Source organism: Pleurodeles waltl, chromosome 1_1 (genome assembly GCF_031143425.1).
Source record: "Pleurodeles waltl isolate 20211129_DDA chromosome 1_1, aPleWal1.hap1.20221129, whole genome shotgun sequence".
Lineage (NCBI taxonomy): Eukaryota > Metazoa > Chordata > Amphibia > Caudata > Salamandridae > Pleurodeles > Pleurodeles waltl.
Window position 1 is genome coordinate 381,574,201 of NC_090436.1, and position 17,623 is coordinate 381,591,823.

Genomic DNA, 17,623 nt, shown 5'->3' on the forward strand with positions numbered 1-17,623 from the left:
CACAATGCATGGGAATATTCTCCTATCCCAGGGACTGGTGGGAGGTGGGCCAATATGCAGGCCCGATACCCTAGCCATGCACACTCTCAGACTAGGCCAGGGAATGCTATCACTCCCATTAGTAGGACATGACCAAAAGGCCGCCCGCCAGCCCAGTGGAAAACAACCTTCCCACGAGGACGCCGGCTCTGAATGGAGCCGGCGGAGTGGGAAGGTGCGACGGGTGTAGTGGCACCCGTCGCGTATTTCAGTGTCTGCAAAGCAGACACTGAAATACAAAGTGGGGCCCTCTTACAGGGGCCCCTGCAGTGCCCATGCCACTGGCATGGGCACTGCAGGGGCCCCCAGGGGCCCCACGACACCCCATACCGCCATCCTGTTCCTGGCGGGCGAACCGCCAGGAACAGGATGGCGGTATGGGGTGTCATGGAGGATTCATTTGGGCAGCGGAAAACCGGCGGGAGACCACCGGTTTTCCACATCTGACCGCGGCCAAACCGCCGCGGTCAGAATGCCCTGCGGGGCACCGCCAGCCTGTTGGCGGTGCTCCCGCCAACCCTGGCCCCGGCGGTCCATGACCGCCGGGGTCAGAATGACCCCCATAATCTCTAAACATGCGGAGCTCAAGGGACACCTCTTAGCTTATTGCTTTCAACTAGGGTTAATCTACACTCCAAATGAAAAGCAAGAGCCATTTATTCTAAATGCGCTGGCTCCACTCCTCGAGTTTCCTGATGCATCTAGCCTAATAGGTGGGGATTTTAACTTAGTGTTGGACAATACCATGGATCGCTTGGCCCAGCGCTCTGAACAAATAGGTGCCTTATATCCACGGGGGGCACGCTGGTTCTCTGACTGTGGCCTTGCGGATGTCTGGTGCATACACCACCCCAACACAAGGGATTTCACACACTTCTTGGCGGCCCACAAAACATACGCCCGCATTGACTATTTTCTTGCTACTCCTGCTTTTTGCCAACTGGTTACAGACATTGCCATCGAGCCTAGATCTCTGTTAGACCATGCCTCCTATAACCTTACTCTACGGTTAAAATTCCCTCACACTCCCCCTCCCATCTGGCACCTCAGGGACTTGTTGTTTCACCGTCCCTCTGCAGCAGCGACTGACATCCAGAAAACCATCACTGACCCTGGAAGTAAGTGACTCCGGAAAGGTTGCCCTGACATCCTGATGGGAAGCTCTAAAAATGGTGGTCAGAGGGGAGTTCATCACACTTTCAGCCCCTGAGAACCAACCCCGGAAGGAGAAACAATCCGAACTAGAACACAGAGTCACAGAGCTTGAGGCGATTCATAAACGCACCGGGGCCCAACATATAGACCCTCCTAAAGTGACTAGACCGAGACAGGGCAGACTTCGCCCTCATCTGCCTTAAGCACAAGTACTACCTGGGTGGAAATTGCAGCGTGAGCTGCTAGTCCATCGCCTGCGGACTAAAATCCAATCGCGGGCCATCCGCTCCATATGACCCACTCCCCAAATGAATGTCTACTCGGACCCACAGATTGCTGAAGCCTTTCATAATTTTTACAGAGCTCTTTACTCCAACACTCCTGACTTGCCGGCTGACTCTTTGGATTATTTATCCTCATGCAACATTGTCCCTCTCCCCACACATTGCGCAGACACCCTGGACTCCCCTATCCTCATTGAAGAGGTGATCTCTGCAATTGCCCGTCTTAAGCCCTTGAAGTTCCCAGGTCCTAATGGCTTATCCCCCGCATTCTATAAGACATTCTGCCACAGTCCTCACTTGCCTATTCAACTTCTTCATGACCTCTGGAATGCTCACAGACTCCATGCTCGAGACTTCCATCTCGATGATCCCTAAGCCCTGTAACAATTGTGGATCCAACTGGCCCATATCTCTGCTCAACGTGGACGCCAAAATCTTCACTGGCATCTTGACCTACTGGCTGAATCTGCTCATGTCAGGTCTGATATCGCCCGATCAGGCTGGCTTCATACCCACAAGACAGTGAGGCGACAACACCAGACTTGTTTTTCATCTGCTAGACAAGACATCACAAGCCCTGAAGGAGCCTCTGCTCGATCTATAGATGCAGAGAAGGCCTTCAGTAAGGTCCGTTGGCCCTATGTGGACCAGACCCTCGAGCTTTCTGGCTTTGGCCCCCGGTTCCGTGGCTGGATCCGTAACATCTATAGCTCCCCCAGAGCCTCTGTGAGAGTGAACGGGCACTCTTATTTGCTCTTCCCCATTGGCAGAGGTACATTTCACAGTTGCCCCCGTCCTCCCTCCGTTTCGCTCTCTACATGGAGCCTCTGACCCAATGCATTCCGGTCGCACCCTGACATCACAGTATCCCATTTGGAGGAGAGCAACACATAATAAGCCTATATGCCGATGATGTAATTCGAGCTCTTACCGATCCACTTACCTCGCTTTCCGCCCTGATCTCCAAACATTTAGCACCTATTCCAGGTTCCAAGTCAATATGCAAAAATTGCTTATCCTGAACCTCTCCGTTTGGCCCAGACTGAGACCAATATACAATCTCTCTTCCCGTTTGAATGGGCCTCCTCACACATACCCTACCTGGGGATTCAACTAGCCAGCTCTCTCCCCTCATCTCTTATAACTACAGTTTCCTGGCACAGCAAGTCAAAGCAGACGTTGGCTCAGGGGAAAATCTTGGGCTCTCCAGGTTAGGTCTGACAGCGAATATTAGGATGACCACCATGCTATGTGTTTTCTATCTTTTCCAAGCCTTACCGCTGTCCCAACCCAAGGAGGCCCTTCAAACCCTGCAAGAAGACATTAACTGGTGAGAGGGAGGCCTGGCTGTGCCTTCCTTGCAGCAATACTAACAGGCCTCTCATCTCCGGTTCTTAGTTGAATGGAATACGCCCTTCACAGAGAAACATTGGTGCATTATGGACCAGAAGGTGGCTGGTTCCCATATTCAGAAGGAGCCTTGGCTCCCCAAGAAACACGGAGCATGCGATCTTTACTTCTCCCCGGTCACCAGTGCCATATTCCAAGTATGGGACACAGTGGCAGTGATAGCGGGCCTAACGACCTTCCCCTCACCAATGACGCCGATCCTTGGAAACCCAGAGTTCACTCCGGGTCTCGAAACGGATAGTTTTGCAAATTAGCGGTAGGGAGGTTGCAAACGAATCAGTTGTCTTTTCGATCCTCAAGGGATAATTCAGTTTGGGCAATTCAGGGAGGATTACGGCTTGGTAGAGGCTGAGAGAATCAGGTATTTCCAGGTTCGCCATTGGGTGCTTCACCCGTCCATGTGTCCATTCACGAGGCTGTGGTGCCACAGGAACCCTACTACACCTGCTTTGGCACTGCCCCAAACGTGACGCTTTTGGACTCACGTTTTGGATGACATCAACACTGTCTTTGAGACCTCCATCCCACGGTTCCCTGCCTTGACTGTCCTGGGGCTCCCCAATCCTCTGACGTTCCCACTCCGCTCTCGAAGGGGAAAGCAAAAGGCTCTAGCATTAGGAGCTGCACACCAAGTGATATTAACCCTATGGGGCACTGTAAGAATCCCCCAACACAAGGTATGGTTGCATAAGCTGTGGCTGATCCTGGGTATGGAACAGATGTTGATGGCCCTAGACCAAAGATTAGATGGTTATGCCTCAGATTGGGTCTCCTTCATAGGCATTTTATCAAAGGAGTTTAGAGAATTAACTTGCCCAACATATCTTAAATTACTACGCTTGATTCGTTTCTCCAAGCTAACAACCCTCATCTACACCCACAGGCAATGGCATGGTATTTAAAAGTAGGACATGTAGACTTTTAGGGAGTCATTACGACCCTGGCAGTCTTGAGACCGCCAGGGTTCTGGTGGCGGGCGGACTGCCGCCAATGTGGAGGTCCGACAGCCACATTACGACTGTGGCAGTAGCACCACGGTCAGACTGCCAGCACCGCCACTTTTCCTCCATAGGAGGGACTGGCGGTGCTGGTGATCCTAATCTGCCCTGGGGATTACGACCCCCTTCTCCGCCAGTGGTTACATGGCGGTAGCATAGGATGCAGGGGTGCTTTGCAGACAATGAACATCACGACGGATGCTAGTTCACCCCGTGCACTACAGCATTGCCACGGCTCTATTATGAGCCAGCATCAATGTTGTAGCCCATTTCCCGCTGGGCAGCAAGAAACTCTTAATGGGGCCCGCGGGAAGGCAGCCGCACTAGAGGCAACCTGACCGTCGGGACTTCGACAGACGGCCTTTTCCGTCCGCCCAAGTCGTAATCGACCCCTTAATGTTAACATGTCCTTACAATGATTAGCACTCAAAAACTAATTTTGACTGCAGCAGGCCTTGCTGTCTTATTTAGAAAACCAGAGTCTAGATTAAAAATCCTAATACTGCATCTCAGGAATGGGACTAGCTAGAAAATAATTTAACAACTATTTTTAACAGTTATTAAAATTTCAATTTAATGATGAAGTGGGTTAAATAATAGGGAAAAATAACTTTGGAAAGTTACCTTTTCAGTGGCTGAAGTTCCTGGAGGCTAACTTTTCATTTGCTCTCCCACTTCTGACAGCTAGTATTTAACATTTGAATAAGTGTCAAAAAAAGTGTGAAGGACCATATAATACGCTGACCTGAATGGGCGGTAATGACTCCTCAGAACCTGATAGAATATTCAGGGTGGGAATGCGAGCATCATTTATGACATGAAGTAGTGTCAAATCCTACTTCAATGTCAAGTCCTGCTTGATAGGTCTGCTAGGGTATACATATAATATTAGGGGTGCATTTGAAAGGAAGGGAAACAAGATGACCACACAATTCTCATATATCCACTGTCTGGCTGGAAAAAAAAAACTACTTTTGTTCTAACAGACTTTTGCCTCAGTGTTTATTGTGGTTGTTACAGTGACTGTCCCAAACTGGATTTCAATGTTCAATGTGAGAGGACACTAGGATTGTGATAGTACACTCCACACACACACACAACCCTCAGAGCCCACGTTTAGTGTGACTGATAACTTTCACCATCCTGAAAATGCCCTAAGTGTTTGGTCAAGGGAACGTTTACCCCATTGTTAGACCATGCCCAGGAGTCATTCTCACCCACTAACTTCTGCTAAGCATGTTCCTGCAACTTCCAAGCTGACCAGTGACAACTGGATCTGTACTGGACCCTGCTGTTTGCCCTAGAGGCCTACCGAACTGACCAGTGACAACTGGATCTGTACTGGACCCTGCTGTTTGCCCTAGAGGCCTACCGAGCTGACCAGTGAGAACTGACCTGCACTGGACCCTGCTGTTTGACCTTTGCCTAACACTCTGAGTGCCTCCGCTGAGGTCCTGGGTGGCTTTAGAATTATACTTCTGAGGTGGATTGAGACTTAAACAACTACAGTCAAAAGGCAAAATCTTTGGCCAGGATGATTCTGGTTGGTCTATCTGACCCACAGTCTATAGCACCTAGGCTCTGGTCAAAATGACGATCATTGGCATTGTATGCTTCTTGGCTCTATTCCTACTTAAAAATGTAAGTAAATCACATATATGTTTCCTCTTATTGGATTTTTGTAATTCTAATGTCATTTTGTTTAATAAATTTTACTCTATTTTTTTAATTCAGTTTGGGATTTTTATTGTTTTGCTTTTTAATGTTATGACCATTTCGGGTACTACATAAATACTTTACACATTGTCCTTAATTAAGCCTATCTGCTCTGTGCCATAGCTACCAGGGGGCTGAGCTCCCGTTAATTTAGTGACTTTGAGATATCCCTCTAACAAGAGTTGTGATTATTCCTCGAAGTGTGTGGTCATGCCCCCCCCCCACACACACACACACACACACACTCCACCACCCAAAAATAATAATTCAGTTTGTTACAAGTGGCCACTGCAAGCCCTGGAAATAGATTTACAAATATGTAATATTACACCATAAGTGATGATATTATTAATGAGTAAATTAATTTATCAATGCAGATGAACCTTTTGTCAGTAGCTTGCACTAGTAAGCCAAGCCACCTGCATGTAAATTGAACCGGTACTTCGAGTCTGTCACCTCGTTCCTAGCTCGCTGGGAGCAGATGGACGATGTATGTGTATATGTTCCAACAAACGTTAGCAACTTACGCATAATTCTTGTCTGAGTAACAGTTCTTACAAAACATATTACAAACTGCCTGATCTACTAAAGCCAATTCTGCTCTTCTTTAGCCTGAAACAACTTGAAGAACAAATAGCCTTCGTCCGGTGGCAGCGAGATCTGGCATTAAACGAACACGAAGCCAGAAGGAGAGAAAACGAAGAGCTGCAGAGCCTGAACCGTGAGCTGCGAGCCCTGGTCACAAGACTGGAGGGAACAGCCGAATCCAGGGTGACTGTAACGGACTTAGGACTCAGTGTGGATTTCTTGCCTGGAAGCGCCCATGCACCCCAAAGAAGGACCCACTTGGCACTGATGTTTCGCTGAATTCTAAAGTAGAAAACCACAAAGCATTATACCCTATACATATGTTACAAGAAAAATACATGTTTTGATAGATTCCTTTGAAATTTATTTCTTACTCTCAGGTTACAAAATGTGCTTCTTTTAGATACAGTTTTTATTTGTATACGTTCTCAAATGGGAAAGTTTGGAGTTTAAATGTAAACATTCGAATACAAAATGTGCATTTTGCCCACAACTCAAGGAAATAATTGCTACTCTGCGATCTCCTGCGCCCTAGATGTCTGGAGGAAAACTATGTTGGATAAAGGATTCGAGGAGTGTGGACCCAAGAGGAAGCATCAACTAGAGACTCTGGCAATCAGCTAACTAAAAAGATATGTCTGTGTTGCCGGCATTTTCTGCTCATTAGTACATGGGCAGCTCTGGGCCTTGGCATAGGGCTGCTGTCAGAAAGAAGGGTAGACACACTGGAGCCCGATTTACAAAGACATTTATGGCCATTAACCATGTTTATGCTTATTTGTGCTTCACGAATCCACAGAATGAATGCCTGGCAGGCACAGATGGTTTTACTAATGCCTATCTGAACCCCCACAGCAGTAGCAGTAACATCACCCAAGTGGAGCCGAGCTGGGTGAATCAAGGCGAGGTTTGCCTTGAGAGCATTTGAACGCTCAATAACTTGCGTTCTTGGGGCATTTACAAGCATCTCTCTGTCCCCTTCCTCCGAGGAGCAGTTGTAACTCCTCTCCCGGTGTGAGAAGAAGAACACCACCAAATTGGTTTCTCACAGACAACTTGCTCTTTCTTGTGGAGAAAATATGTAGAAGAAAACAATATGTATTAGCATAGCAGGCTGCTTTCCCCCAATGAAGAGTAGTAAGGAAAGGAGGATGGGAATCTCCTCTCCCATCTGAATGTACTCTTGGTTATGTATTCATGTTTGATGTGTAATCAGGAAACTTTCCCAGGTCCTGCTTGGAAAGCTGTGCCAGTCGGTGTTTTCCGGACGTACTGATGGGAAAGTCTGGCTTTTCTATCCATGGGCATTTCCCTGGTGCGGAATAGTATAAGTCGGCTTTGGGAAACGATCCTATGAAGAAAGTATTTTGGATAACGTGGCGTCAAATGTTCCAGACGTAGCATTATGTACATCTTGGCACAATTAGAACATTGGAATGCTGGAGGCTCCATTGAAAACAATGGAGTGCTGCGGGCTTTTACTGGCCGGTAAAAGCAACCAGCGCCAACATTCCATTGTTCGCTTTGTTCACAGCAACAGCTGTGAACAAAGCCTCACGGAGCCCGAGGGCTCCGTGAAATTTTTTTTTTTTTAATAGAACATTCTGCCCTGTGTGGCAGAATGTTCTAATAGCCTTAGAACCTGCCGTAGCGGGCTCTACCGGCTATTAAAGTCCCTCTTCCTTGTTAAATGCCCTCGCCTTCGGCTCGGGCATTTAACGCGGGGAGCGGGCCTTTAATAGCCGGTAGAGCCCGCTATGGCGGGTTCTAAGGCTATAGTAATCACTCACTAGTGGCATGTTAAGGGCATCAGCATCGTCACCCAAGGTCGGACCGGGCATCTGGAGGTTCCCCAGGAGGCTGGAAGGTTGGGCTGCTGCTTTTGTTACTGGGGGAGCGGTTTTGTACCAGCACAGCAGTTTTAAAAGCACTGCAGAGTTCCTTCTTGTCCAACAGCAACAATAAAAGTGCTAAGATAACTCTGGTGATTAATGCACCTGCTGGAGAAAGACCAGTTTTGCCTAGTGCCAGTTTTTACTCATCTAAGATAGCGCAGAGGGTTAATATGCCTGCTGCAAAGAACATGTACTATGCTGATCACAGAGCAGTATTTTATGTGCAATACTGAGTGGGATACTGCTTTGGCACAGAGATCCTTTTGTTACTGTGCAGTTCATAAGTTACAATCATAATCTAGTGAGCTATGGTCGGCCACAAAAGAGCTGCATGCAAACTGCATGCTACAGGTTAGAAAGTTTAGTTTTTCCTCAGGCTTTGTTCCATTTGTGTTTCTTTGATCATCCTAATTTTGCCAAAAGTGTTTGTTTGGGTAAAAATAGATTGTAATTAGTAAAGTCAACTCTAACCACAATGTTACGTTCTGAATCCTGAGTTTATGCTTCCACAGACCAAGCACTCTTTGAAAATACCTACCAGTGTGGATTACGGGTGAATCTTACACCTTGTAGTCCCATTTGTCTTATGTAAAAAAAAAATCTACACTGATTTACACAGGTATGATTCATTGTCTCTGTGTGCGTGTATAATGTAAAGTGCTCCAATGCCCTACGCTGGTAAGAAATTCGATATAAAACAAATTAAATACATGTGAGAGAGGAAATATGGAGTGATGAGAGGCACTGTTAGATGGTAATGGTGAGGGAATCATTGAGAGCCCCAGTAAAGATTTCCATATCCCGGTGCACTGTAAGGTCATTACTTGCTATGCTTTAAAAACCAATAGAATTGAATATGTAATGAACGATGTGTGGTACAATGCACCGTTTTTTCCATTTTCCCCAAATGTTCTTGGAGGGGCCCATTGTAGTGGTCAGGCAGGCTCCCTCCCTATGCACCCTTTGGGGGCTGTTCTAACAACATTTGCCAGGGCTGCTTTGGGTTCCCAGTCCGCCCTGCTTGCAGCCGACTAGGTAAAACTGTAGTAACATTCATCTCCAAAGCTGTTGGCCACTGTGGAATGTACCAGTAATGGAGTTACTTCTGCATAATGAGAACTACAAACAGCAGAAGGTCAATTACACATGGCGACCCCATATGGACAATAGGGTCAGGACTGACATTCAAATGACATGCCCACATAGGTTGCAATCTCTCCCATCTGTTTAGGTAAAACACTTATAGGACGTGTGACAAAGATGTCTTGTAAGAATTATATAGTGTTGATGAACCTTGTTCTTTCATTCATTTTATATGAAAAGAACACACTCTGGTAAGGGAGGAGTGTGCGTTCAAAGTAAGGGAGCAGGTGAGACGGATGCTTCTTTTCTGAGATGCAACAGGTTAAAGATGGTAGTCCAACTCTGATAGACATATGTAAATAGAATAATGTATTCATGAGCAATATTATTCAGTGCTGAACCTAAGGGTGTGGGGAATTATCTGCTATCTCGCTACAAGAATGGGGCAACCCTAGTACCACTACACCCAAAGGATTACAGAGTTTTCCTAAACTTCAGAACCATAAACAAGAAGGTCCCAGATGTGAAATGACCATATGAAGGAAGATAGGGGTAACCAACCTTAAATGCCAAGGTATCCGTTCCAAGAATGCGATACAGCGAGCATAATACTACAGGCCAACGCTTTCACTGAACACCTAAAAGATAACAGTCTGCAATGGGAAATAGGCAGTCATAGAATGCCAGTAGAACATAGTAATAGTAGGAATAATTGCTGACGATGACTCACTATATATTAAAGAAGCAGCTTCAGTGCCATATGCTTGGAAAAGCTCAGTTCTCTCCGAGAGGCAATTGATTTAGAGCTCTTGTTTCTTTGCGAAACATGGCAACCTCATCAGTTCAAAATCTGACACCATCAATTTAGAGATGCTGACAAGGTACCATGTGTGACTATGTTAAGTTGATAAGAAAGCTGTGGGGCATTAGCACCTTGTAAACTTAAGGAATGTCTTACTGTATCTTGTCCAGTGATGCAGCATGAATCAACCCATCAACCAAGTACGAGAGTACTTCAATCCTTAGGTGCAGATCTATCACTGGCAGAGCCATTTAAATCAGATTTCAGGCCAAACAATAGAACCTGGACTTGGAAGTTCAAACCTTGGGTGACAAAATAGAGAAACCACTGTTGGTCCTCCGGGATCGGGATTTGGAGATTTGCAGTCTCAGATCCAAGAACTACTATGTTCAAACAAGTGGAATAATTCATATGAAAGTCTTAATTTTGAAATGCATTGTACATACAAACATGTTGACTTCCTGGTAGTTGATTATAATCCTGAAGTCTCCCTGTGCATTCTGTATGAGGAAGACACAATCGTATACACCCCGTAAGTGTTAGGGTAACATAATGATTGCCTTCTCTCTGAGTAATTTTCTGATACTTCCTTGGAAGATCTGCTGTCTTATCCTTGCTTGTATATGTATTGGGAATCATATTCAATGGCTTTGAACCAAACTCTATTCTATAGCCCACATAGTCCTAGTCCAGTTGGGTCCAAAAGTCACTTAGGCTTTCCCCAACCCTCTTTACCCCAGCCCCCTGTCACAGGGACCTCTCCGCCTGAATGATAGGCTGGAATAATCAGGGGTTTTTGGGGACTCTGGTAATCTTTCTAAACTGAGATCATAATGTTTCTGGAATGCCACCATGTTTTTATAACTAGTTAAGCCTGGGCCAAGGCTTCCAATGCCTGCGTGGTAAGCATATTTAACTGGTTCATTCCCCATTCTAACTGTGAAAAACCTTTGCAGTTATGAACACCCCTTCAAACATTTGTAAAAGACATTGTAGCTCATCCCTCCTGCCCCGATAAGGCTACATCAGAACTTTTATTTGGCATTCATCAAAAGTACTACTGTGACCCCACAGACATCCAGGGATCCAAAACTGCCTTAACTCACAGTGAGCAGATGAAGGCCACAGTGATACAGGACAAGGATCTCATCTGCACCAGTGACAGCTTCCTCGACTCTTTCAACTTTGTGTGTTCCAGGGTATGGTGGTCTTATGTTAACTGCTGCTGGGGGTATATGGGCAAGCTATGAGGACACCTATCCCAGCAGCTATTGCTAAAGTGGTCCCTTCAGCGCTTTATCATCTAATTTTGTGTTGCAACTGGGATGATATGAATTGGAATGTTTTTCTCAACAATTATTTGTGATAAGAAAGACAGGCATTATGAATTTTCATTTTGAAAAAGTTGATATGCATGTTGTGTACATCACTGACCTCAATTCGGCTAATTTTCCAACGTCCACGTCTGCCAGGTAGGGGGCGCTGCCACCGCCGGCAGTACCACGCCAACAGGACACCGCCAGGCTGTATTAATAGTCTTAATACGTCTGGCGGTGACCTACTGGCGCGGCAGTGCAGGTGGTAGCAACGCCAGAACACCACCACCCACCAGCATGGCTACTGCTGGATTAAGCGAACAGTGACTGGCCCTTGGTCTTCGATTCTGGTTGATTAGCACACCTGACTAGTGCATGCCAACAGAATTCAAGCCATAAGGTAGGTTCTACCTGATTATACTGAGTTAGAAGAGGTGATAAAGAATGAGTTAATGATCCTGGTCTATGAGCAAAATCATTGGTTTTCATTATTCTACTGTATTCTATTCTAGTCTAGTTTTTTTGCATAGCGCATGACTACATACTCAGGCCTACCAGTACCGAGACAGACAGAATTAAGTTATGTTTAAATTAATTGTATAACTGCACGCCTGTGTTTACGAATACCTGTGTGCTATGTTGCTTGGAGCACTCACCTGTGTGTTATTTGACATAACTGTTTAGTCCTCTGTGCTATGTTGCTTAGTGAGCACGCACCTGTGTGTTATTGCTCTTGTGGGACAAAATGAAGGTTCAGAATAGATATGTCGGAACATGCCACTGTCATATTTCCTTTTCCCTGCAGAAATATTAGTGTGTGTGACTGTCACTACTTCAAGGAGAAAGGGCCTGTAGTACAAATCATTCAGCTGGGCCACCAGTCATTGTAGGTGGGGACACATTGGACACAGTAGAAATAGCTCCAACCTAGGTTCAGTTTTCAAGCAGGAGAACATGGTTGTTTGTGGAAATATTCAGAATATGTCACATATTTTTCTGCAACTAACATAAAATAGGTATATCACACCAAGTGTGCTAGGATCCAATAGTGGGGCTTAATTGATTCGTATAACCTCAGGAAATCTTCAAGCATAACATCCTGGAAGTGGAACAGAATGGCTTCTGGCCATCACCTGGAATGGAGTAAGCAGTAATCCTGACCCTGGATGAGTTGAGGATGGCAGTTGATGGAGGCCAAATGGCAGTGCTGATATTACTAGATCTATTGGCGGTGTTTGACACCGTCAATCACCACCTACTGTTACAGAGACTCAACGAAATAGGAGTCGAGGGAACCTGTTTAAAATTGTTTGAATTATTCCTGACCAATAGATACCAAGCGATCTCTATTCCCCCTTTCAGTCAAAGTTTAGGAAAATAGAACATGGGGTACCTCAGGGCTCAACCCTGAGCCCCATTCTATTCAATATATATAAGTCCATTACTGCCTCAGCCTGCTCGAAGACTGGTGGTACAAAGCAGAATCTTGAGCAGACTACTCTAATGCACTGCTCCTTGGAGCTCCAGAGTATCTAACCAACAGACTGTATAGGGTACAAAAATGTGCATCAAAATTGGCCTTGAATAATGCAAGAAAGACTCCTCATCAGCAGACTTAAGAGCCTTACACTGGCTGCCAGTGAAGGAAAGAATTACCTTCACGGCTTTGTGCATAGCACACAGAGCATTAAATGGCAGTTGACTAGTACTGCTACAAAATAAGATTTGCAACTACAAACCAAGTGGGAACTTATGCTCTGCTTCAGCAAATCTGATCCATATGCAAAAAGTCAGGAAAGTCAGGGTGGGAGGGAGGACTTTCAAGGTCAAAGCGGTCCAGATGTGGAACAAGCTACAGCTGAGCTTAGAGCCAACAGAAATCTGAATAGTTTCAGGAAAAACCTAAAAACCTGGCTCTTTTAAAAATAGGGTCAGAATTTGAGGAATTGGGGACGGGGGGTTTGTAAGCTAACAGATTTCAAATCATACGGTGTAGTTTGGATCCTGGCATTGACGCTATAGCGCCAAGGTACCGGTAATAGTGAACACTAATGGATTAGTACAGGTATAAGAACCTTACACCTCATGACTTTGCATGATTAGGATGTAGAGTAGGCAGAGATTATAATAGCCCTGAAGAAAACCATTGACCCGTATTTTACATCTGTAAGGCCGAAACATCCAGCAAACTAGACTGTTTTTGTCAGACATCCACGTAATAAATGTATTTTGATCATATCTAGGGTACCCTATTATTAAGGAGAAAAATCTGAGTGGCCATGCCCTGAGACAGAGGTTCCTAACCTGTGGTCCCTGGACCCCCAGGAGTCTGTGACACATTCCCATGGGGTCCAAAGGCCTGGGCTGGGAGGAAGGAGCTTCTCCAGCTGGGCCCTCTGACAAAAATGTGTGTCTTTTTATATTTATTACTTCCTTTGTGCAGTAGTTTTAAAAGCACTGCAAAGTTCCTTGTGTATCCAGCAGCTTTCTGGCAAAAATAAAAGCGGCAAGATAACTCTAGTGATTAACGTACCAGCTGGAATGAGATGGGAGTTTTGTCTAGTCGCAGTTTTGACTCAAAGATAGTGCATATGGTTAATATGCCTGCTGTAAAGAACGTGTATCATGCAAAGAAGAGTATTTTATGTGCATAGCAAAGTGGGTTACTGCTTTTGTCACAGGGGTTCTTTGGTTACATTGCAGTACATAAATTACAATCATAATCTAGCACAGTGAGCTATGAACTGGCATTAAAGAGCTGCATGCAAACTGCATTGCACAAATTAGAAAGTTGTTTTTTTCTCAGTCTTTCATTTTCCTTATGCTGCTAATAAAAGGTTTGCTTGCGTCGAAATACTGTGTTGTATTCTGAATCCTGCGCTTGTGCTTCTCCAGACCAAGCACTCTTAGAAAATGTGGATGACATGTGAATCCTACAACTTGTAGTCCCCTGTAAAGTGATCTCACACCCTACACTGGTATGAGAGGTGATATAAAATCAATGAATTCCATGTGACAGAGAGGCTATGAAGAGATGAGTGTCCCTTATGATTTTACTTCCTTTTCCCACTACATATTCGTGAAAAAGCTTTCTCAGATCTTGTGTACCTAAAAAATAAAAACAGAAATCGCTTGGGAAATGTAGAATCCGACCTGAGGATTCAACTTTCCCAAACATTGAGATACAGCGCCAACCTTCCCATTAAACGTTTTTAACTTTTGAATATTTTTTCAATATAAAATAATTATATCTTTAGTAATTTGAGTATTTGTTTGGTGTGTACTTGTTTGTGCATTTTTTGTGAATTACTGTTTTAATATTTGAAATTTAAATTGTACAAATTTCTTGGGAGTTCCCGGCTTCCAGTAATGATTCAGTGTGGATCCTCAGGAGTCAAGATATTGGGAACCACTGCCCTACGATATTTTCAGATTGAACTGGATCCCTGCTTATATCCAGAGGATACATATTAAGAACTCCTGGCTAGCAGTTGAGTCCAACAAAGTAGTATGTACTCATTGGAGAATTAGGTCACCAATGATAAAACATTTTAGGATAATCTGTTGGTGAAGTCACCTGTCCAAAATAGTTTCCCTGAGGGCTTACAAATCAGTTAAGCCCTGGTATTGGGTCCTGGTGATATAAACTGTAAAAGAGGTTGTGTGTGGATCCTAGGGCTCTTCCTCTGCCTTTGTGTAATTATTGGTAAACCACTAAAGCTGCTCTGTGGGATGGTGGGAATACTGAATACTGTTGAGATCTCTGTGCAACTTACATTTTCGATTTAGATCAATTACTATCACTTTCTTTCATCTTTCTGAGGTGAATACAATAGTTACCACTCATTTGGCTAACATCAATGTGCATTTCATTGGGCTGTAAAAATGCCAAACAATGTGGTTGTAAGCACCACAGAAAACACACATTATTACTTATTTAATTACAGAAAAATATGAAGGTGCAAGTGTTAAATATGGTGGAACCAACCTATTGTGTGCATTGCACAGACCGTGGGCATTAGGCAACCCCTTTTAACCACTTGGTTGTTTGGGTCAGCTGCCTTCAACCACTGTCTAGATATATTGTTAATCACATCTTGTATCATCCCAGAGAAGTACTTTAGCCTCACTGACATGCTATGGCTATTTAGGTGTACCATTTCACCTCTTTGGAAGTGCTTCTAGTGGATCACATAAATTGACATCTGTCTTCCTGCCAGGCGCAGAACTACCATTAGTGCAACAAACGCATTGACGTAGTAGTCAAGGAGTCTTTTGCACCTAAATTATTGCTAGCTTTTATTGATCAATCAGTCGGTGGTGGAAGGCATTTTCCTTGCAATCATTGGGGCATACAGCAATCTGATTTTACTGCTGCCCCCTGTAATAGTGTCCTGTTTTGACTGGCTCCTCAGCTCCATGGTGCTTCACGAAGCTCCTGAAACCTGTTGTGGAGACCTTTCGGATGCAGGGCATCAGGGTGATCATCTATCTCGACGATATCCTACTAATGGATCAATCTTGCACCCAACTGATGATCTTTTAGGTCTAGGTGGACTAGCCAATCGTCCTGAAGAAGGAGGTCTCCTAGGAGGTGGATGTCCTCCATCTTGAAGTGGCGGTAGACCAACCACTCTTTGAAATCCTTTAGGTTTATCACCGGTCGGAACCCCTTGTCCTTCTTTTCCACCAGGAAAAGGTTGCTCAAGAAGCCCCTCATATGAAGAGTGGTCAGGGTGATAGCTGCCTTGGAGAGCAGTTCCTGGACTTCTGTGTTGATCAAATCTGACTCCTGTATTGGATGTGGCCTTGCATTTTGAACTGGAATCAAGTAGAAATCTATGTGAAAGCCTTTGACTGCCTCCAGCACCCAAGGGTCCGAAGTGACCATGGTAGGCGGGTGAGGGGACAGTGGCAGCTCAACAGAACACTCAGAGTAGATATGGTTTTGTGTGTGTCAAATCTGAACCTAACTATAAAGTCCCTGCAACCTTTAGTTTTTTAGTTCGTTTTTACTGAATTTATATATATGTATATATATATATGTATCCAAGAAAGAAGTGACTCAAACAGATGATCTCACTAAAGAACAAAAATATATTTCTATATCATCTGTTTGAGTCACTTCTTATATCATCTGTTTGAGTCACTTCTCTCTTGGATATTACATTTTCTTGTGACTCGTATCCTTTGGGATCCAGATTTTTGCCCTGGCTGGCTGTTGTTTTCTTGTGATCCTGCATCTTCCAGTATATATATATATATATATATATATTATATGCAATATATTCATTATATATATTTTATCTATAAATATATACACATACTATGTAAATAGGATAGATAGAAAGATAACTCACCGATGGAATTGCTGTTTGTATATTAGGTTGAACAGCCAGTGCTTGTGTTAGTTATTCTGTTATTGCCAGGAACTCATGCCCAAATCAATTGTAAGCTATTACTTTAACAACACCTATGACCCTGCCCTTCCAGACTATTTGGATCTGTTGTACCCTGAACTGAAGCATTCTCTCTGTATAAAATATAGGTTGGGTGTGCTGCCACCAAGAGGCTATTTGGGCTGTACCCGCAGGCTAGCGGCTGGACTGGAATACTGCGACTGTAGGTCTGGGGAGGTAGACAATGTTGCCCACTTTGCCCTGTTTTGTAGGAAATTCGATGCGGCTTGGCGTCTGTGGCTCTACCCCCTCTTTAAATCTAGTGGGGCTAACTGTACCAAAACTGTGTGGCACTCTTTGAGGGAGTTACCAGCTGAGCTGGGGTTGACTGAACTATAAGATCTTGTAAGACCCAGCTCTGATGCTTACATGAGATGGAACTATCTACTCCCTCCCGTATGGATGGGGCGCGTCTCAGTAGCCTTATTCAATGCCTCACAGCGGCAAAACCGATATATGCCTAAATACCCCCTATTTGTACTTCCTATCACACCTACCGACTAGTGAGGGTTGGCACAGTAGTAGTAGATGTTTTTCTATCATATTGTTACTATCAATTACTGTATGCACAAGTACTTTCTCCAGGTCCCCTTCACACCAAGTTCTTGGTTTGGATGGGGGGGTCGTTCTTTTATAGTCATAAATGGTGGTACTGTCTTCGCACACATATGTGCAAGGTGGTTCTAGGATCAGTGAACTGCCTAGGAGGAGTTGCTTTGCTGCTTTGTCTTTTTTTTTATGATTAGCTGTTTTACATGTGAATTAAGCTTTCGTATTGTTTTATGTACATTGTTCGTATACTAGTGTAAGGCATGTAGCTGAAACAATTAATTAATAAAGGAAATTATTGTTATTCAATGAATGTTAGTCTGTGGAGT

The 17,623-nt window shown here is 44.5% G+C and overlaps 1 protein-coding gene across 1 annotated transcript in view; it reads left to right on the forward strand.

The window, feature by feature from the left end:
* LOC138264479 (uncharacterized) overlaps positions 1 to 7,602 on the forward strand; it is a 182,715-nt gene extending 175,113 nt beyond the window's left edge. Inside the window, exon 5 of the mRNA XM_069212585.1 lies at positions 6,214 to 7,602. Within this exon, the coding sequence (XP_069068686.1) occupies positions 6,214 to 6,469 (256 nt within the window). The 3' untranslated portion in view covers positions 6,470 to 7,602. The remainder of the gene's footprint in view (positions 1 to 6,213) is intronic.
* Positions 7,603 to 17,623: the final 10,021 nt, after the last annotated feature.